This window comes from Equus asinus, chromosome 2 (assembly GCF_041296235.1).
Source record: "Equus asinus isolate D_3611 breed Donkey chromosome 2, EquAss-T2T_v2, whole genome shotgun sequence".
NCBI classification, from domain to species: Eukaryota; Metazoa; Chordata; class Mammalia; order Perissodactyla; family Equidae; genus Equus; species Equus asinus.
The window spans coordinates 127,479,927-127,502,886 of record NC_091791.1 but is presented as its reverse complement, the minus strand read 5'-3'; the positions used below and the strand labels follow the sequence as shown (position 1 = coordinate 127,502,886).

The 22,960-nt window shown below is 41.5% G+C and overlaps 1 protein-coding gene across 13 annotated transcripts in view; it reads left to right on the top strand.

Annotated features, from left to right (window-relative positions):
• Nucleotides 1–14,318: 14,318 nt before the first annotated feature.
• The window catches only part of NEO1 (neogenin 1), a 249,324-nt gene continuing 240,682 nt past the window's right edge, over nt 14,319–22,960 (top strand). For 12 of the 13 annotated variants that reach the window (XM_070498457.1, XM_070498490.1, XM_070498446.1 and 9 more), the window contains exon 1: nt 14,330–14,597. In XM_070498457.1, the coding sequence (XP_070354558.1) occupies nt 14,468–14,597 (130 nt within the window). In that variant the 5' untranslated portion in view covers nt 14,330–14,467. Of the gene's footprint in view, nt 14,598–22,960 lie in introns of all 13 variants that reach the window. The other variant, XM_070498461.1, reaches the window with a different exon arrangement.

Genomic DNA, 22,960 nt, shown 5'->3' with positions numbered 1-22,960 from the left:
TCTGCCCATTTTTTCATCAAGTTGTTTGTTTTTCCGTTGTTGAGTTGTGTGAGTTCTTTATATATTTTGGAGATTAACCCCTTGTTGGATATATGATTTGCAAATATTTTCTCCCAGTTGGTGGGTTGTCTTTTCATTTTGTTCATGGTTTCCCTTGCCTTGCAGAACCTCTTTAGTCTGATGAAGTCCCATTTGTTTCTTTTTTCTTTTGTTTCCCTTGCAAAAGTAGACATGGTATTTGAAAAAGATCCTTCTAACCAATGTCAAAGAGTGTACTGCCTATATTTTCTTCTAGGAGTTTTGTGGTTTCAGGTCTTGCCTTCAACTATTTTATCCATTTTGAGTTAATTTTTTGTGTATGGTGAAAGATAATGGTCTACTTTCATTCTTTTGCATGTGGCAATTCAGTTTTCCCAAAACCATTTATTGAAGAGACTTTCCATTGTATGTTCTTGGCTTCTTCATGAAAATTAGCTGTCCATGGATGTGTGGTTTTATTTCTGGGCTTTCAATTCTGTTCTATTGATCTGTGTGCCTGTTCTTGTACCAGTACTATGTTGTTTGGATTACTGTAGTTTTGTAGTATATTTTGAAGTTAGGGATTGTGATGCCTCCAGCTTTGTTCTTTTTTCTCAGGATTTCTTCAGCTATTCAGAATATATTGTTGCTCCATATGAACTTTAGGATTCTTCAATTTCCGTGAAGAATGTCATTGGGATTCTGATTGGGATTGAACTGAATCTGTAGATTGCTTTAGGTAGTATGGACATTTTAACTATGTGTATTCTTCCAATCCATGTATATGGAATATTTTTCTATTTCTTTATGTCATCATCGATTTCTTTCAAGAATGTCTTATAGTTTTCATTGTATAGGTCTTTCACCTCCTTGGTTAAATTTATTCCTAGATATTTTATTCTTTTTGTTGCGATCGTAAATGGGTTTGTACTCTTGAGTTCTTTTTCTGTTAGTTTGTTATTAGAGTATAGAAATGCAACTGATTTTTGTAAGTTGATTTTGTACCCTGTAACTTTGCTGTAGTTGTAATTATTTCTAATAGTTTTCCAATGGATTCTTTAGGGCTTTCTATATATATAAAATCATTTTGTCTGCAAATAGTGAGAATTTGACTTTTTTTTTTTTGAGGAAGATTAGCCCTGAGCTAACTTCTGTGCCCATCCTCCTCTACTTTATATGTGGGACACCTACCACAGCATGGCTTGCCAAGTGGTGCCATGTCCGCACTCGGGATCTGAACCAGCAAACCCCAGGCCGCTGAAGTGGAATGTGCATACTTAACTGCTGAGCCACTGGGCCAGCCCCAAGAATTTCACTTCTTACTTGCCAATTTGGATACCTTTTATTTCTTTTTCTTGACCAGGTGTTCTTGCTAAAACCTCCAGGAATATGTTGAATAAGAGTGGTGAGAATGGGCACCCTTGTCTTGTTCCTGTTCTCAGAGGGATGGCTTTTAGTTTTTCCCCATTGAGTATGATGTTGGCCATGGGTTTGTCATATATGACCTTTATTATGTTGAGGTACTTTCCTTCTATACCCATTTTATTGAGAAGTTTTATCATAAATGGATGTTAGATCTTGTCAAATGTTTTCTCAGCATCTATTGAGATGATCATGTGGTTTTTATTCTTCATTTTGTTAACATGGTGTATCACATTGATTTATTTGCAGTTGTTGAACCATCCCTGTGGCCCTGGTATAAATCCCACTCGATCATGATGTATAACCCTTTTGATATATTGCCATATTTGGTTTGCCAATATTTTGTTGAGGATTTTTGCATTGATCTTCATCAGTGATATTGGCCTGTAATTTTCCTTTTTTGTGTTGTTCTTGTCTGGCTTTGGGATCAGGGTGATGTTAGCCTCATAAAATGTGTTAGGAAGTGTTCCATCCTCTTAGTTTTTTGGAATAGTTTTAGAAGGATGAATACTAAATCTTCTTTGAATGTTTGGTAAAATTCTCCAGAGAAGCAATCTGGTCCTTGACTTTTAGATTTAAGTTTTTTTATTACTATTTCCATCTCTTTGCTTGTGATTGGTCTATTCAGATTGTCTATTTCCTCCTGGTTCAGTTTTGGGAGGTTGTAAGAGTCTAAGAATTTATCCATTCCTTCTAGATTGTCCAATTTGTTGGCATACAGTTTTTCATAATATTCTCTTATAATCCTTTGTATTTCTGTGGTATCTGTTGTAATTTCTCCTCTTTCATTTCTGATTTTATTTATTTGAGCCTTCTCTCTTTTTTTCTTGGTGAGTCTAGTTAAGGGTTTGTCAATTTTGTTTATCTTCTCAAAGAACCAGTTCTTAGTTTCATTGATCCTTTCTGCTGTTTTTTTTTGTTTCAGTTTCATTTATTTCTGCTCTAATTTTTATTATTTCCCTCCTTCTGCTGACTTCGGGCTTTATTTTTCTTTTTCCAGCTCTGTTAGGTGTAGTTTAAGGTTGCTTATTTGAGGTTTTTCTTGTTTGTTACGCTGGGTCTGTATTGCTATGAATTTCCCTCATGGGGCCACTTTTTCTGCATCCCATATGAGTTGATATGTTGTATTTTCATTTTTGTTTGTCTCCAGATATTTTTCGATTTCTCCTTTAATTTCTTCAATGATCCATTGGTTGTTTAGTAGCCTGTTGTTTAGTCTCCACATGTTTGTCCCTTTCCAAGCTTTTTTCTTGTAGCTGATCTCTAGTTTCATAGCATTATGGTTGGAAAAGATGTTTGACATGATTTCAATCTTCTTAAATGTATTGAGGCTTGCCTTGCTTCCTAACATATGATCTATTTTTTTAAAATGTTCCATGTGCACTTGAGAAGAATGTATATTCTACTGTTTGGGGATGGAGTGTTTCTAATATAAAGTCCATCTGGTCTAGTTTTTCATTTAGTTCCACTATTTCCTTGTTGACCTTCTGTCTGGATGATCTATCCATTGATGAAAGTGGAGTGTTAAGGTCCCCTATGATTATTGTGTTGCTGTTAATATCTCCTTTTAGGTCAATTAATAGTTGCTTTATGTACTGTGGTCCACTTGTGTTAGGTGCATGTATATTTGTAAGTGTTACGTCCACTTAGTGGAGTGTCCCTTTTATCATTATATACTGCCCCTCTTTATCTCTCTTTACCTGTTTTTCTTGAAGTCTACTTTTTCTGATATAAGTATGGCAACACCTGTTTTCTTTTATTTGCGTAGTTTAGAGAATCATCTTCTATCCTTTTACTCTAAGCCTGTGTTTGTCTTTGGAGCTGAGATGTGTTTCCTGGAGGCAGCATATTGTTGGGTCTTGGTTTTTAATCTGTCCAGCTACTCTATGTCTTTTGATTGGGACATACAATCCATTTACATTTAGAGTGATTATTGATATATGAGGGCTTACTGCTGCCAATTTATCATCTGCTTTCCAGTTGTTCTGTATTTCCTTGTTTCTCATCCAAGTATTTCGGACTGCCAATTCAGTTTAGTGGCTCTCTATGATGGTGTTCTCAGTTTTTTCTTTATTTATCAATTGTGTCTCTTTTCTGATTTTTTGTTTAGTGGTTACCATGAGGTTTGTATAAAAGATCTCATAGATGAGATAGTCCATTTTTCTGATACCCTCTTATTCCCTTAGCCTAAGCACTTTGCATCCCTTTCCTCTTTGCCTTCTAAGTTGTTGTCACAACTTATTCCATTTTGTGTGAGTTTGTGGTAAAATTAAGTGATTATATTTATTCTTGATGTTTTCCTTCCCTTTAACTTTAATGTTATGACTAAGTGTTTGTTAATCTGTTCCAATAGAGAGTTGCAAAGTTCTGATTTTGTCTGCCTATTTGTCTCCTTGCTCAAGGCTTTGTAAACCCTTTCTTTTTTTTTCAGGGATGAGGGCCTTCTTGATTATATCTTGTAGGGGGTTCTTGTGGCAGTGAACTCCCTCAGCTTTTGTTTATCTGGGAAAGTTTTTATTTCTCCATCATATCTGAAGGATATTTTCACTGGATAGAGTATTCTTGGCTGAAAGTTTTTGTCCTTCAGGATTCTTAATATATCATTCCACTCTCTCCTAGCCTGTAAGGCTTCTGCTGAGAAATCTGCTGAAAGCCTGATAGGGGTTCCTTTGTAGGTTATTTTCTTCTGCCTTGCAGCTCTGAATATTTTTTCTTTGTCATTGACTATTGCCAGTTTTACTAACATGTACCTTGGAGAAAATCTCTTTACAGTAATGTAATTAGGAGTTCTATTAACTTCTTTTACTTGTAATTCAAGCTCCTTCCCCAGGTTTGGGAAGTTCTCAGCTATTATTTCTTTGAACAAGCTATCTGCTCCTTTCTCCCTCCAGAATATCTATAATCCTTATGTTTCATTTCTTAATTGAGTTGGATATTTCTTGGAGAATTTCTTCATTTCTTTTTAGCCTTAATTCTCTCTCCTCCTCCATCTGAAGCATTTCTATATTCCTATCCTCTAAATTGTTAATTCTACCCTCCATAATATCAGCTCTGTTATTTAAGGACTCCAGATATTTCTTTATCTCATTCATTGTGTTTTTCATCTCCTACATTTCTGATTTTTTTTCTTTATAGTTTCAGTTTCTTTTGTGAAGAATTGCCTCTGTTCATTAATTTTATTCCTGATTTCTTTGAACTGTCTTTCTTAATTCTCTTGTAACTCATTGAGTTTTCTTTTATGATAGCTTTTTTGAATTTTCTGTCATGTATATTATGGATTTCTGTGTCATCAGGAATGATTTCTGGGTGTTTGTCTTTTTCCTTCTGGTCTGGAGTATTAATATACTTCTTCGTACTATTTGATGGGGTGGATTTGTGTCTTCACATAGTGATAGTATCTGATTGTAGATTCCACCTGCCCCGGCTTGGGGGGAAGTGCTGGCGTGGGAGCTGTGTATTCTGAGCCTGGTGCCATCCCTGTTAGCTGTGCCTGTCCAAGCCTGGGCCACTCATTGGGACCATAGTGGCCCTGTGGGTTCTCCTACTGAATGGAAAAGCCATCGCACAGGGCTCAGGGCTACCACCACCTGCTCCCACAATCTCGCTGAGATGTGCTCCCCCTTTGGGGCCACAGAAGTACTACGGGCATTCATGGCAGCTGGCAAATCATTTACCCAGACATGCAGATCTGCCACCTATTCCTCCTAGGTGGCACCAGCAATTGTGCTTGGTAGGCAGGGCCTTCCCACTGGGTCCAAGCCTGGGCTGCTCCCTGGGGATTGTGGAAGCATTGTGGGCTCTCCAACCAGATAGGAAAGAGATCATGCAGGGGCTCAGGGCTGCCATCACCTGTTCCCGCAGTCGCACCGAGGTGTGTTCCCACCCTCAGGGCCACAGTGGTGCTATGAGTGTTTCAGCTGGGAGAGCAGTCATGCACTTGCACAGGGCTTGCAGTGGGCCAGAGATTGCTCACCTATCTCCACTACCTCCCCAGGAATATCCCATCCACCTTCAGATGTATAGCTGCACAGGTCTCTCAGGCATCCTGATGTGCTGTGTGGGTATCCTCTGCTGATCAATGAATGTCCATTTAGTTGTAGTTTGAAGTGGGGGAGACAAAGGAACAGCTCACTCCACCATGTTGCTGATGTCACTTTGGGGATAGTTTTTAAAATCACCAATTATAAGAGAGTGTGATTTCAAATTAAAATAATGAGAAACAGGAAAAAAAGAGGAGGAAGAGCAAAAGTACAAAAAATAGGGAATTATAAGTTAGTGTTTTGGTTTATTTTAGTATAGTGAGATAAGTTTGGGCTTAAGAATATGAAAATCTATAAAGGTGATTATTCTTTGAGCCACTGCTTACTTCTGTTATGCAGTTACATCATCACCCTTAGGTTCCTCCTATATAGAAATTCTGAAGCCATCAAGTGACTTTTCAAAAATATGGATTCCTGGGGCCCACCCCTGGGAGTTTCTAGTTTAAGAGATTGGGGTGAGGCCTAGGAATCTGTGCATTTTAAAAATAGTCCCTGGGTGATTCTGTGTTTGAGAGTCCCTGGGATAAGTGGCAAGGAGGCTCTCCCTCCTGGGAACAGCACCCTTGAACTTCTGGAGTAGAGGAACCTCTATCATATATGCCCTTGGGTAATTACTGCTCCTGCAGTGTTGCCCCAGATGCTGTAGTTCTTGGCTGTCCACCTGAGAGTGCGTGTGCAGAATCTAGAACCCTCTATAGGAGCCAACAGACCAGCCATCCTCTGGCCTTTGGGTTTCCACCTACTGAGCCAAACACCAGAGGCTGTGTCAGGCTGAGTGGCTCCTCACAGTCCACAGTCCTCAAGATGATACATTGGCATAGTGTCACCACTGATCAGAACCCCTCATCCTATTTGTCACTGTCCTGTAGGCTCATTTTTAAATATTCTGTACTTTCTCCCCATTGATGCAAGCTCTGAGTGCTGAACCTCCTTCCTGACCATTTCCTCTGTTCCCCTGGAAGACCCACTGGATTGCAAACAAACACTTCCCTTTCCCCGGTCTCTGCACAGGCACTCCCCCTATCTTTTCTCCTGAGCCCACTTTTCTTTCTGACCTTATTTGTTTACATCTCAAGTGACCAGCACCTGGGCCCCTGCTGCCATTTCTCATCATTTCACTTCTATTTTTGGGAAAAAAATGAAAAATCCCAAGCAAAACAAGAATTCTATTTGATTTTGAGAATCATGGCATCCAGCCTAGTGTCTTTTTTTCGTCATCTAATGACTGTCTTCTGAGTCACTGCTCAGATATCTTAAGTGTAAAGTGGCTTATACTCTTTCTCTCCACACCATGTCTGCCACCTTGGGTGATATCACTGGCCTTGTGGATGACCCATCTTTTAGCCTCACTGCCCCTGCTCTCCTCACTCTTCCTCCCCACCACCTTCAACACCTGGGAGGAGATTGCATGGCAACACACAAGCAGGAAAAGGCCAATATAGAATAGCATTTCCCACTGATTCCTCCTACAGCTGAACCTGGACAGAAGCAACTCACTTTTCCATTTCCCAATTAGTGGTAAGGCTGGGAGTGCGTTCTGCTTGGAGATTCTCAGCTCAGGATGGGCCAACAGGGGTAAGAGAAAGAGACCAAACACAGATGGGTGTTATATAAGACATAAGCTAAAGGAATAAATGAGCTTCTTGAGGTTTCTAGGTTGTCTAGTTCAGCTCCCTAGTGTGGGAGAGCAGACTGTGCATGGGGAACTTGGAATAGGGAGCCTGGTTGTCCTCTGGTAATCTCTTTTTTTGGCCACTTCAAATCCTTTGGGGAAAGCAGCTTGGGGTTTATGCATGTGTGTGTATCATATACAAGCTCAATGGCAGGCAACTGAATAGAGCTGAGTCTAGAGCAGTGAGAGGAAATTCCCAAGATTTCCAAAACATACAAGTAATGCATCAAAAAGTAACGCACCAAATGCTGTTACCTAAAAGTTTCTTCGCTTCTTTGACTCTTCTGAAACAGTGAACTTCTAGTCTCAAATACACAACCTTGTATCTTTATGCTACTACTCCCTTACCAGACATAGTACGTTTACTCTTTGGTCTTCTTCAGTACTCCAATTCCGTGACACTCTCATTTTATCCTAGTCATTCTTCGACTTCTGGGTTTATTTCCTTCCTTATCTAGACTAAGCCTCATGATTTACCAGTTCAATAATTTACTTTTCAGCATCCTTGTGTGCCTCAATCCCTTGTCTTTTTACTTTTTCACCCACTCCTAGAAACTCTGGGTTGATGTAACCATCCACCATCTCTCCTCTTACTGAGCATTGCCTTACAATAAAATACTAGATGGAGAAAAATCACAAATGTATCATTACTAATTTCATTTGGGCCCATATATAGCTCCCTCTCAATCCTTTCCGTGACTCTTCTAAACATTACCACTTTCCTTAAACACTCTACCTACCTCTTCTTTTCTTGCAGCAGATGGCCTTGCTGTCTACTTCATGGAGAATATCAAGACTCTCAAGGATGAATTTCGTATCCTTTTACCTACAACCCTATCTGCATATACCCATATTTGCTTCCTTCTTTTCTGGATCTTTCCATCCAAGCAATCCCTTGACCTGCTACCTAAATCCCCTTCTATAATTTAAAAAATCTTTGTATCAACTCTATTTCTCTAAGTTATTTCAACTTAGAGGAATTTTTATTAAGCACCAGGAACCAAGCAGGGCAATTGGGATGTAGCCACAAATGGAACCCAGCTGCAATAGATGCCTGTTGCATTGTTTGACCGGCACCTCTTTTCCATGAATTGTACATTCCTCCTATATTTACTTGGTTACAATGGGAGCTGCCATATTACTCCCTGAATGGTTTGGAGTGGGCACCTAAACCAAGAGTGGCAATCAATCATTTCACTTGGAAATTTGTAATTGGGACCAACAGTCAGAATCAGACTGTAACAGGGTAACTTGGAAGCTGTTGGTAGTGGCCATTTTCTGTGACGTGGACTAGGATACAGAGAGATCCATTCTGCAGCAAGAGTGAAGCTAAGGCAGATTCAGTGAGATGTGCAGAGACAAGAGACTCTCCAAAAGAGAACTTTCTGGGTTCATTAACGTGCTCTAGTCTCTTGTTCCATTCCTGAGATTCAGCTGCATCCTTACCCTGAGATTCCGGGGCTCTTCCAATAAAATTTCTTTCTGCTTAGACAGTATTTAGTGTGGGGTTTTTGCTACTTGCAACCAAAAGAAAGATCCTGTCATTCTTGCTGGAAAGCTGGACTGGCTTGTTTTGCGATTGTTGTCTGTTGGGACCCAGCCATGTGTCTTTTGAAGATAGACTTCTAGAGGACTTAGTAGCAAATGTCAAGATGCTGCCTCTTATTTTCAGTCTTCATTAAGGTGTCACAAGAATGGAACATGCTCAAATAGAGCAGAAAGCCTCCTGGAAACCACAGGGCCATGGTGTAACTCTGTTCTGTGAAGTCTTTTTTGCCTATTGCCAGTTGCCTGAGACTACAGGGGTCAGATAATCATGGGCCTTGCTGAATTACAGCTGCCAAATTATCTACTACCCTGCTTCTAAAGCTCTTGATTATCCCCTTTCTCTCTTGAATCTTCAACACTTCCCTCTATACTGACTCTTTATATCAGCATTTAAGTCCACTCCCCTCTTGACAAAATCTGTTCTAGATTTCCCAACACTTTCTTCCTATTTCTTCTTCCTGAAAGAAGTTGTTCACACTCAGTGACAAGCCATAGCAATCAGGTGGCCCCACTCTGTTGCAGCTGCGCTTACTAAGGTTGTTCATGATTACCTTTTCACTAAATCCAACGGATATTTTCAGATCTTATCTTACTTGACCTCTCAGGAGCACATGACACTGTTGACCACTCCTGCATTCCTGAAACACTTTCTTTCCTTGGCTTCTGTGATACCACATGCTTCTGGTTTTCTTTTTACACGTCTGCTTGTTTCTTTGCAAGTTCCTCTTTTTGTCCTATACCTTAAATTTGTTGATGTTCCTCAGGTTTGGTCCTAGTAGTCCTCAATTGTTTTTGTTGTGTTTTGTTTTTTCTTTTTTAGTCTCCAATTCTTTTTGTGCTAAACTTTCTCGGGCCAGTCTCAACCACTTTCTTGGCATTACCCTATGTACCTGAATATAAGACCAATATCCTCCAATCCCCTCAATACTCCCTTAGAAAAGAGAGAGTTGCCTCATATTCTGACCTTTAAAAAGCCCTTCATCCTACTGGATGGACATCAATTATTTTGAACAATAAAATGCTCCTTGGGGGACTATACATTAGCGTGAAATGATCTTATTCAATGTTCATATAGAAGCCACATGACGGAATTTGTAAGAAAGGAAGAAGTTTAACACAGATTTAGAAATTACTTCTAGGGAAATACCTTCACATTTGCAAGTGTTGAATGTCCTTGTAAGCAAGCCTTTACAAGTCACTATAAAAAGCCATGTGATAGGTGAATATGATTACAGCATAACTGATCTAGTGCAATTAGGTACTGTGTCCGGGAATAAAATTCCCAGTGAAAACACCGTAGAGTCCAAAATTTAGGGGGAAGTGAATGATGTATCCTGGGAAATTATGTCAGAGACTCAAACTGTGATTCTGGTAATGATAAAAACACTGTAAAGAGTTTCAATAAAATTATTTTTAAAATTATATTTTATATAATATGTGAAGTATGCAAGTGTAGTTAAAATAATACATTAAACATTATAAGTAAATCATTGATTACTTCATCTCTATCTCTAAAAGTTTATGTATTCAAGTTGGCCACAAAGCTTTATTGGGGGATGGATTTTCATTGGGAAAATGGGGGCTCACCCTATATTCAGAGGTATCTTACATTCAGGCATATATGTTATAAGCTGATGACTCATCTCTCTAGCCCAGTTCTCCCTGCTAAGCTCCAGACCCAAAATAACAGTTTACTGATATTTCTACTCAAATGTCCAATAGGCGCTTTAAATTAAACTTACCCAAAGTTAAACTCACATTGCCTCCCATCTGCTCCTCTTCCTCGGTCTCTTCTGGGTGACTGTCACCACTTTGGTTCAGTGGCCCAAGCTGAAATCTGAGTCACCCATGTCTCCTCTCTCCCCCCAACTCCTGTTGTTTCTATCTCCCAAATCTCTCTTTCTCTCTCTTATCTGTTCACTTCTCTTAATCCCCTCTGCTTTACTCCAGGCCACCAGCGTCTCCTCCCCAGACAACTGTTAACAAAACCTGAACTGGTTTTCTTGGTCTTGTCTCCTTTCAACCTACACTCCACGAAGCAGCCAGCGTTATCCTTCTAGAATGCAAATCAGATGTCAATTCCCACTGCAGGGTAGCCAACTCCTACTCATCTTCTCCCTCCACTTCCCTCAGTTTAGAGACCAATGCTGCTTCTCTAATTCCCCCTCTCTCCCCCGCCCGACCCACCCGCTAATTTCATCAGGTTAGATACTCTCACTATGTTTTCCCACACTCCTTATCTTTCCTTACCATAATGCTCTTCACACTTCTTTGTTATAATTGTTTATCTTTCCTTGAGACTGTGAACCTTGTCTCTCTGGCTTACCATTGCCTTCTCCTAACACAGGGTGGGACCTGAGATATAGTAAGTGCTTTATAAATATAAAATGAATGAATGAACCAATACTTTTGTTATCCCAGCACCCAGCACAATATCTGGCAAATATAGGTCCTCACTAATATTTGTTGAATTAATAGATTGTTGAACTAAAGATATGTGATTAGGCAACGTGTAACGAGCAAAATTAATACTGTGCAGGCTTTGTCCTTAAGGAGCACATATCATTCTTAATTAGGCTTAATCAGAGATGGCTCCCTAAAACAGCTGGCTCTTGGAAGAGAAAGGGAGAAATAAAAATTCTCACCTAGTGGAATGTGAAGGGCAAATGTAAAAATGTCAACATCTGTGCAGAAGAAAATCACGTTCTTATGACAAGGGTAACTCCTGGTTAAAATGTGCTGTGATTGGGAAGCGCTCTATACTGGGATCTACTAGTCAGGTGGCTAGCTTTGTTCTTCCCTACTGTGGATGCTGGGATTCAGCCAGGGAACCAGCCGCACAATCCAAGGACTGCCAGCAATTAAACACTGAACTATATTGCCTCTCTAAAGTTGAAAAATAATCCTTTTACTAAAGAGAATAAGATTCTTACCAGGTTTTATATTCATAGGCTTTATTAATTTTTCACTTAATTTTTATATCAAAGTACGCAGAATAAATTTCACGAGAATATTTGGTCTGGTTATTTTTGGCCTGCACTTTGATAACTTATGCTAACATACAATGGCCAGTCTGTTTTCTTTGCTCTAAAAGTTTCTTTGTGCACTATTGCTTGAACATGGGCCTCGTGTTCTAACCTTACTTAGATGAAAAAAGTGTTTATTTCATGAATGGTTAATACCTCTTCACAGATTTAGTTTAGACTACATAAAATTACATCGATTAGCTGTATAAACGTGTACTGAGTTACTAGTTGAAAATCTTGTTGGAAGAATGAAAGTGATAAACAAGATGCCTAAGAAAATCTTTTGTCAGAGATTCCTTACTAGAGAAATGAGAGATTAACTACTCCAAATGAGGTTTTTTAAAAGGAATGTCTACAAGGTTAGTTACATTGAAACAAAGCGAAGGATCTGAATTCAAGTATATGCCTGGGTTATTTCATTAAACTCTTGAAATGATGTAAGATCTGTAACTTTTAATCTGGGGCTCCATCTATTAGTGGTTTGTGAGAGTGGGTTTGATTAAAATTGTGATTTAATCACAAGTCAGAAATACATGATGTAGTCACTCTATTTTACAGAAAGTGCTTTCAAGTTTTGATTTAACCCTGATATACACAGCGTGCTGATAAATTAATGAGAGTTCACAGGAGTCATGCATGAAAATCAATCTGATTACTTTATTAGCCACAACTCATATTTTTCAAGCTTGGAGAGAAATGTAAGCTTCATTTTAGAAGTCACATTATGCATTTTATAGTTTTAATATAATGAAAAATTTCCAGACTTAGAAAAGGTATCTGAATATTAACATTTGCGAGGCAGTTTATAGTTTTCAAAGAGCTTTTCTCATTATCTCAGAAAACTGAATAATGATGTGATTATTAAAGGTTAATTAAGCAAATACTTGTGAAGTAATTGGGAGGTAATCTATTTCTAATTTAACAGGTCAATCAGGGGTATTTAGGAAATATTTTTGCTGGTTAACAACTCTAAGCAAAACAAAAAGATATTTAAATTGTTTCCCTAGTGGAAAACAATGAGCGTGTGTTAGCTCTGTTAAGAGGAAATTGTTTCAAGGAACTGTGATGAGGATTTCTAATTCTACCGTTTTGATGATTTAAGAGGTTCTATGACGATTCTGAGCTCTTCCCTCCCAATGTTAAAGCAAGCCTTATACCGCTTATTTTGGCACTTGAGAATAAAAGAAAATATCTGAAGAAAGTAATTATGAGAAGGCACAGAGCGCTGTGGGAGTTAAGAGAGATTGCTATCTTCTTGTGGGAAGCAACATATTTTGGTTATTGACTGTACAGAACAGTGAGTAAAAATCCAACTCATTAACAATCAAACGCGACTCTCCAAGTGCATAACCATAGAAAAAAATTTTCTTAAAATATTTTCATGGGTGCAGCTTATAAAATTATTCTTATGAGCAGTGCAACTACAAACAGCTTTCCTCCAACTTTGGGGAGCCTGGGTGCTGTCCCCCGACTACCAAGTGGTTTACAATCACAGCCCCCTTGCTCTCGGTTACAGGCGAAAGACGTGATTTCCAGGTAGGAAAGCGCGAAGCGCCTCGCAAAGGCAGAGGTAACAGCTTTCAGCCGCGGCCAGAGCATTAGCCCCGGGGAGCCCTGGGGCTCGGCCCGGGCCCCGCACTGGCTGCAGGAGTGCACACGGGGCACCTTTGTCTGTGCCCCGCTTCCCTGGCCCGGGGCCGAGAGGCGGGGGGCGCGGGCCCCGCGGCCCGGGAGGCCCGGCACCGTCCAGGGGAAGCGCGCGGCGAGGGCGGCGCGGCCGGGAAGCGGGAGGTCAGCGGCGGCGCGGCCGGCCCCCTCCCACGGGAGCCGCGCCAGGTCCCAGCAAGAGCCGGGCGGGATCACTATTGTTTTTGGCGAGCACATAAACCCCGGGGCCGACGCTCTGCGCACCCAGGTTTCCTCCCGGAGGCCGTTCGGTTTCCTCCGAGGCCCTATATAGAGGCCCTGGGCCCAGGCAGAGGAGAGGTGCGCTCTCGCTGCGGCCTCCCGGACAAGCCCGGGCTCGGAGCGCCTCTCCCTTCAGTCTCGACAGCCGCAGGACTCTGGGGAGGTGAGAGGGGAATTTCTCCCCAGGGTGAGGAGGAGGAAGAGGGGGCGCGAGGGACAGGGGCTGCGGGCAGACGCGAGGAGGAGAAGGAGGATCCGCTTCTCCGGGGTTTCCCTGACGCCAGCAGCAGCGCCAGGCGCGCGCGCCCCGCACCCGTCCGCGGCTCCGGGGAGAAGGGGGAGGGGAGCGGGCCCGCGAGGCGGCAGCCGGGATTGGAGCGGGGCGGGCCCCGCGCGGAGCCGAGGGCGTGCGGGCGAGGAAGGCGCGCGCTTGCGCGTGCGCGGGTGTGCGCGCCCCGGGCCCCCGCCCCCCACCCCCGCCGCCTGCGGTCTCCGCCCCCCTCGCGCTGGTGTGTGGAGCCGGAGTCGGCGGCGGGTGGCGGCGCCTGGAACCTGGAGACCGAGCCCCCCCCGCCCCTCCGCCCCGGAATGTACTGACTCTCCGCTCTCCTCCCCTCTCCGCCCCCCTGCAGGAGGGAGGCGCCCCCGAGTGTCCCCTCCCGCGAGAGGGGCCGCGCGGGCCGGGTCGGGCCGGGCTGGAGCAGCGGCGGCGGCGGCGGCCGCGGGAGCCGAGCCTGCAGCGAGGGACCGGCTGAAGCGCGCGGGAGGCAGAGCGGCGAGGGCTCCGCGGCGCTGCCGCCGCCGCCGCCGCCGCCGCCGCTCGCAGGGAAGAGATGGCGGCGGAGCGGGGAGCCCGGCGACTCCTCGGCACCTCCTCCTTCTGGCTCTGCTGCCTGCTGCTGCTCGGGCGCCGGGCGCCGGGCGCCGCGGCCGCCAGGAGCGGCTCCCCGCCGCAGTCCCCAGGTAAGCTGCGGCCGCGGCGCGCGGGCCCAGGAGCGCGGGGTGGGGGCGGGGGCGCGGCCCCGGCCCCGGCGGCCGCGGCTGCCGTGTTTTTGTTTAGGATCCAGGAGGGAACGTGCAGGAACTTCTCTGCCTCGTCTCTGGTTGCCGAAGAGAAAGGGGGTCGCGTCGGGTGGAGAGTGAAGTAGGCGGGCGGGGGCGCCGCCGCGGGAGGGGCGGCCGCGAGGGCGCGTCGGGGGCTCCCGGGTCTAGCTGTCCGCTTTGTACCCGGAGGCAGGTTCACCCCTCGGCTCCCTCCCCTCCCCCAGGCTCATCCCACTTGTAAGAGTGGGACATTCTTGTGCTCACACAAGCACCAGTAGAGGCCACTACACACCTCATTAAATAAACAATCGTAACGGCCAATTCGTTAATTTTCAGGAAAGGAAGGGGGAGGGGGGCTTGAACTCGGCATTCCCTGGCCGGGGATTTCCCAGCTGAAGTCGCAGGGAAGCGCTGGCTGATCTCGAGGGACTCCTTGTGCGGGGATTGTAGCCCGCAGGCTGCGGAAGAGAGAGGGTGTCCGAGGGGCACAATTGCCCCCTCGCTGCCAGTGGTGGTGACTTAAGGATGAGGGCGCGTTGGAGAACGGCTCCGAGTGATTTTATCTGTTAGTGTTTCCGTTATGAAATGCCTCTTCTTTCCTGGGGATTACAACTATATTTACAGCCTGTTAACTGCTCTTAACCTAGGGAATTGTCTAAGCATCAGATTTTAAGTGCTTGTACGTTGTTTTCAAGTGGCAATATGTAAATATAGTTAGCCTCGAAAGCCATTTTCAGGTTTTTTGACTATCATAGGTTATTGAAGTCACTTGCATTCCTGTTTATTTAAGGGGGCCAATAACAAAACGCCAAACCTGTCATAAAGACCTTTCAGTACGTTTGAGGAGCGGGACACACACAGCAGTTGAAGGACAAATTAGCCTGTGATCTGTTTAAATTGTTTGACCAGGTGTGGTGTATCATAAAACTTGACAAAACTTTCACCTACTTACGTGCGATCTGAAATTTTTGCACTTGGAAAGTCATCTGATCAGGCACAGTGGCAACTTGTAATCACTAAACCATTACTTGTTTTGCCCTGGTTTATATGAAATATTGAAAATCACACTGTAATGTAACTTGGCTGATAAACTTTCTTTGGGTTTTCTTGCAGAGTATAGATAGCTCATGGCTTTTGCCAATATTAAGAGCTTTAAACCTAAAGTGCCAGTGGTTGTTATCTAAACAGCTATATAAACAGGAATGTTTTAGTATCAAACTGGCACTTGCACATTCAGCCTCAACATGGTTTATAATACACAATTTGGTCCTGGAATGTAGGTAACTCATCCAGCCCTTTCTATTCTTGTGGATGGGCAAGAAAAATGTAACTATCTTGGAAGACAAGTTCTCTCTTACTTAATTTTATATGTAGTACATCATATTATGTGTGTTCTAGGTATTTGGTGGAATGTCTGCTTAAAATTTTGTCAGTAATTTTGTTTGTGAGTGCTAGTAATTTTATGACTTAGGTTAATAAAAATAATAAGCAGAGCCTTAGGAAGTGGTCGTATCGTCTCTTTCAGTGTTGATTCAGTTGGTGGGCTTTTATTTTGAGCTGAAATGCACACTCTGCCTTCATGGAGCTTACAGTCTGGTGTGTGGGTAGGAAAGATAGCCATTCAACTACTAATTATATAATCAAGTAGTTGTGATAAGCGCTACAAAGGAGAATAGGTTTTGAGAAAGTTTGCCGCAGGGACCTAACCTAGCCTGAGTGTCTCGGAAGCGGGATCTGAGGAGGGGTGAGTGGGAAAGCAGGTGAGGAGATGCACAGCTCATTAATGGTAGAATTACATCCAGAACACAGATCTTCTGATTCTCGGTTCAGAGTGCTTTGCACAAAGCCTCTTGCCTCATTACAAAAGTGAAAGGAATAACTGCCATAAGGAGGCGTTGGTCACTAGTGTCCTAAACTGCAGAGAGATGAGGGAATTGAGAAGGGAGTAAGCAGCAACTGGTTAAGCTGTCAGTAAGTCGGCCGTCATTTGTCAGTGGGGGGGAGGGGATAGACTCTGAAACCTTTCTGTAGGGGATTGCAGTGAGTAGGTGGTAGGGGAATGGAGATACTTGGTAGTAAAAGGAGAAAAATAGGGTATGGGGCAACAGGAGAAACGGAGTGTATTTCCAACTTAGGGTAGACGTATAGACAGGAGGAGGTGGAGGAAAAAGGAGAGGGAAGGACTGGTAATGGAAAATGGTCAGCAGAAGTGGAGGGTTGGAAATGATCAGGCACGCAGTCTGGTTTTAGGAAGGAAGGAAGGGCAGATTACTGAAAAGATATGAAGGGACCTAGGGGAAGATGACGTGAACGACGTGACAGCAGCCTGTGCAATGCAAGTCTTCTCTAATTAGAGCAAAGGGGCTAAGGAATGGTAATGGGGTGGAACTGGGATGCAGGAATGGGGAAAGTTAGGAAGACAGTGTTGAGAGGTCGTTTGAAATCACTTTGAATTTGAAATAGATTAGCAATTTCCACACTTTCTCCAGCAATTTTTTGTACCCCAAAAACAGAGTTAGTGAAAAATTTTAATCCAGTATTGGTTGCTTTTGAGTTAGATGAAATATGTAGAGATTTTTTTTAACATTTATTAGAATAATCAAATATCCTATTCATTAATTAGATTGCAAATGAATATTTGATGAAATGTCATAGTAGTGTTGAGGCTAGCCTTGACCTAGACTTCAGAGGTGTTCTGTAGAGGTCATGTAGCTACTCTTCTCATTTAAGGTGAGAATCCTCCTGTCAACATGTGGCATAGATGACTCTGCTTGAATCATTCACTTGATGTGATTTGTTACCTCACAAGGTAGTCTGTTCCTGTTTTGAATAACTTCTGTTAGTAAACTTGGCTTTATGATGCAATACATTTAACTTTAATTTTCACCCTCCCCATCCTTCTTGAATTTTTTTTTCTTCTTTTGCCATTTTTGGCATCACCTTATCTCCTGATTCATCTCTTACTTCTCTGATCCACTCTTCATTTGTTTTTCAGGTTTTTCCTTCACCCCCTTAGAATATTGGTATCTCAAGTTGATCTTATTCTATACACTCTCCTTGTCTTCAGTTGCTTCTTATAAGCTAATGACTCTCCTTTTCCACTCTTCCTGTGCCACTCAGTAGCTTCACTAAATAGGCAGCTTACGTTACACAAGACCAAAGGTAAACTCATCTTTGCTCCTCTTCCCTCCGGCTTCCCTCAGCCCCTTTCTCCAGACAACCACAGTTCCTGGCCTAGGGCTCTCACATTGTTTGAATGATTGCACAGGCTTGTTTTCCTGTGTTACCTGCCTGGGTGTCACTGCTCACCACTCACTCACCCAAGTTGAGATCTGAAAGTCATCCTGGACCCTCCCCTTCCCTATTCCTATAGCCAATAGTTGTTTGATTTTTACCTCCTAGATACGTCTGAGTCTGTATCTTTTCATCATCATCCCCATCTAGACTAGCAATAGTGACTCTGTAATTAATCTGTTTATCTCCACTGTTACCCTCTAGAAGCCTGTTCTCCTGCTGGAGTGAGCTTTCTTACATATTTTTCTGAGCATGCCCCTCTCCTACTTAGAATCTTTTATTAGTGTCTCATAGATTGAGTGTTAGAGTCTAAACTCCTTGGTATGGAGATTGTGAGGCCCTTGTGTTCTTTACCACTGGCGTCTCCCACTCTCACTTTAAAGCCTTGTCTCTTAGCACCTCTAATGCGTACCTGGTGTTCCACCACTCCAGGTTTACTGCAGAGCTTCATGTTTTCCTGCCTTTGCAGGTGCTGTTCCTTCTTCCTGTTAATGCCACTTCCCACCTTGCTTCCATAATGTGAGTGGGCTTCATCTAATCAGTTGAAAGCCTTAAGAGAAAAGAGTAAGGTCCATTTCTGAAACTCCTATTCGTCTATTCAGTGAATTTTTCTCTTTTGGCCCCCTTACCCAAAGAGAGTTAGAGTCATCATTTTCTGTGTTTCCATAGCTTTCTGAGGACTTTCCTCTTGGGTTACTTATTTTCTTGTCTCTTCGACGACTCTGAACCTCTTGAAGATTGGAACTTCTGTTATTCATCTTTTTATACCTAGTGTAGCACAACCATCCGGCACAGAGTAGATACCCAAGAAATGTTTGTTGCATGAATGTTAACTTGCCTTTGTTTTTACCCCCAGGGCCATACAGCACAAATCTGATTCCTTTATATGTTGGCCCTTCGTGTGTCTGATGACGAAATGTGTGTGTGTGTGTGTGCGTCGCTCTCTCCTCCTGCTCCTTTCTAAATTAATCAGCCACTCTTTACATTACTTAATTTTTTAACCCTTTGCGAGTTTGGTCATCCTTCTCTGAATATGCTGCAATTTTAGTGTTGATTAGTCTTGTCATCTTCAGAACCATCCGTGAGCTTACTGAGTCTTCTCTAAACAGGGACTGATGCCCTGCTCTGCCTGCCTACTAGGATGAGGTGTAAAAGAGTTCATAGATTTCCAGGATGAATGCTCAAAGGAGATAAGAAATGTGACCATTCTTAGTCAACCGTATGAAATTAATACGTGCTGTGGGATGGTGAAAAAAGACTTATGATGTGGAGGCAGAGGATTTGGGATGTGACTCATGATTGTACACCTTTCTATATATCTGTTGGGGGCTATAGGCAGGCAAGAATAATACCTCGCTTACCTAACTGGAGTATCAGAAAAATAGAATGTAAAATTGCTTATAAACTGTAAAGTACTGTATCTGTGTAGAATGATTTTAATGTTTCTTTATGAACTTTAAAAATATACCGTAATTCTATTTTTTGAAAGTGTAGATTATTTTTCTGTAGGCTTAATTGGTCATTGTTGATTTCTTTTTTATGAGTTTTCTCTATGCTAATAAAAAATATTGGGTAACATTAATCTCACTATATGGAGGCTCTGTTTATTTAATAGTTTTTTTCCCCAAACACTTAATTTTATTAGTGACTTCTATGTGGTTGGGAGGTATGTACCATGTCATTGGCAGGTGTTTTGGCTTCTAGGTAAAATTGCATCAACCATAAGGGAACAGTCAGAGGAAATGACTATAGGTAAGAAGATCTTATTGGCCAGCAAGCTAAATGAGGTGAGGAAAAGTCTTGTGTTTATGATTTTAAAAAATTGACTGTCATGGAACACTGAAAGATGATACTAAAATAGAACCCAAATTTTGGATTCATTTAGAATGAAAGGAGTTTTTTGATTAAAAAACATTGGAAACAGAGACCAAAAAAGTCATTTAGATTCAATGGTATAATTGTGGTGTATGTCTTTCTAGTTGCTGACTCGATGGCACATCATTTTTACATTGTAATCATGGTGTATGTACAACTTTATATGTAAATATTTTCCCTTAGCATTATGCCTTTTCTCTTTGTTGCCACATTATCTTTGTCATCATTTTATTTTTAAAAATTTGTTTTAAAAATATTTAAATACATGTTTTGAAGTAAAACAATGTGGAAGTAGATAGAGTAAAAAGTTATCACTTCTACCAGCAAATTCCTTTTTTTACCCATAATCGCTTTTAATACTTTCCCTTTGCACTTACATGTGTGTATAGTTTTATTTTTTACACATAAGTGGGATCAGAGTATCGTTTTCAACTTGCTTTTTTCACTTAGTAATGTGTTAGAGATCTTTCCATGCCAGTATGTATAGATTTTCTTATAACCATTATTTAAAATGTCTGTATGATATTCCCGTGAATGAATATAGTATTTAATAGTGGCCATTAAAAGTAGTATTTATTGAACACTCACTGAGCTCCAGACACTGTGCCAAGCTCTTTTACATGCAAGTAATCCTTTATACAACCCATGAGGAAGATGGTAATATCCCCTCCATTCTACAGATGAGGTAACTGAGTCTCGAATATTAAGTGACTTGCCAGAGGTCTCACAGCTCTCATGTGGAAAAGTTGGCATTCGAATCCAGGTCTTTTCAGCTCCAAAGCCTATACTTTCTATTATACTGCACACTGCTGCTAATTATTTATTCTGCTGTTATGGATGTTGAAGTTGTTTTCAATATTCTGCTATAATAAAGAATGCTGTCGTGAACATCTTCCTGCATATGGTCTTTTTCTTCTTTATTTTGGATTCCCACATATGGGATTATTGGTGAGAATAATTTTTTGCGTGTATATGGGAGTCAGGGTTCCATTTATTGTAGAATAGTAATGATATCATTAAGAGTAATACCATTGACTAGTACTTTTACAACTTTTTCAAGATATTTTCACCTTTAATTGTGAACCTTGATTACTTAAGGCCATTATTTTAAAATGCAGGTCCCGTAGCTTCTCTATTTCATCTGTTAACTTCAGGGATTAATTAATTACCTAATTAATAAGTAATCTCAAAGGTCCCCTCCACCTCCAAGTTTCTGTAATTCTGAAATCTGTAAAATTGAGTGGTAAATTTATCTCAGCTAAATGACCTCTATTCAGTTCTTGTGTTTGAACACTGATCATTTCCGTTCTAGATGAAAGAATTACCTTTTGTCATTCTCTAAAGCTCAAGTTACTGTACATCTTTTTTCTAGGTGTAAAGTAGGATATGATTGGGAAAACCTTGTAAGTGGCTTGTAAATGACTGTGTATGATTTTCTATGTGTAAAAATGGTTTTAGGGCTGATTTCAAGAAATAAAAGTTCATTGTTAAGCAATTATGAGAGAGGCATTTTAAGTTGCAGTATTACTTGAGATAGTAGATGCTTACTCTTAGGCTTGTAGGGGATGTAAGGTAAACTGACCAAGTTACAGATCTGGCTGGAATGAGCAGGTTTTGATTCCACTTTTGACTCTCTTATGTGAGGAAAGGGGGAGAGAACGCCAGCGGTTATGTAAGTCAGGTAGTTGTTTTATAGCCAAAACTGAAAATTTAGGTAATTTTGGATAGTTGCAAACACGTTATCTTTGAGGGCTAATTATGTACAAAGCTGTGCGTTATGGAGATACTAAGATGAATTGGACATGTTTTCTATCTTAGGAAGCCTTGGTCTAATAGAGATAAAACATATATGTAGATAACAGATAACTTGATTTGGAGGAAGAAAGTGTCATTACTGCTGTAGGTGGAAAAACAGATTCTGGAATCGTTGTGCTACTGTTGATCAAGTAATAGTGCTGCTTTCTCTCATGATTTTTGGTTTTATATCTTTAGTTGTAATTTAGTTTTACCAAGTCAGTAGACTAGAATTCTCAGAGGGAGTTATACTTCATTTCCTCTAAGTGAACTGATCACTAGAATGTTTGATATGTGTGAACGCTACCAGCGGAGCCATCTAGGGCTGCAGCTGCTCCCATGTCTGTGGGAAATCCAGAGATTGATTGTACTGGTTTTCAGGATTTATTATTGATCAGTAATGGCCAGTAAAACTTACTAGGGAGTCCTGAGCAGAGTAAATTTTTAAAGTGCTACTACATAGAAACTGAACACAGAATATTTGTTTTTCAGGGGTAGAGTGAGTAAAAAAGAAAATTACCAAGGTATATCTTTATATAAAAGGTCTGGTGAAGATGATGGCATTGTAATTTATGAATTCAAGGGTAAAATAACGAATTATAAGTTTTATGTATAACTTTTTATTCATAGGATAACTTTTAATGTAACAACTACAATAGGATCTTTTTGGTTAATTCTTGAAAGCTTTTGAAGTTTGAGGTAGGGTTATTAGTTGTTATAAATTTACATGGTGTCACGTATCCAAAGCATTGTGTGTACACTTCTTATAGTCATAACCCCTTGATTAATGGCACGTCCCCTATATAGAACTCAACCATCATGCACCCTCACCTCTAGAATATAACTGAAGACTAGGGAATAAGAGAAATAATTTTCAAAGTCTATGCCTCAAAGTAAATAAGTTTTTTAGAGTCCCCAAGGCCTTTGTTTAGAGCCTCTTTATGTTTAATTCATATGCATTTCTAACAAGCCGTATTATCTGATTTCTATGCCCATAACAGATCAGAAGTGGATAGAAAGACTATTTGGGGAATGCTTCTTGACAAAAGCAAGTCGTGACCTTTATAAGGAAGAAGACTTAAACATAAGAACACAGAATTTCCCATGAACAGAAATAATTGTCTCAGGCAGGTTGAGGAAAGTTTTTTCCCTGTCCGTCACTGCTAATAGATTCGGCCTGTCCCTGGCCCTTTCTTTTACCCCCTCAGACTATCTTGCTGTCTTGGAGATACATCTTCTCATGGAAATCTCTGAAGTCTCATCTCACCTCAGGTGAGTATGATTGACACCTGAGGTGAGAGGAAAGGAACTGTGAATAG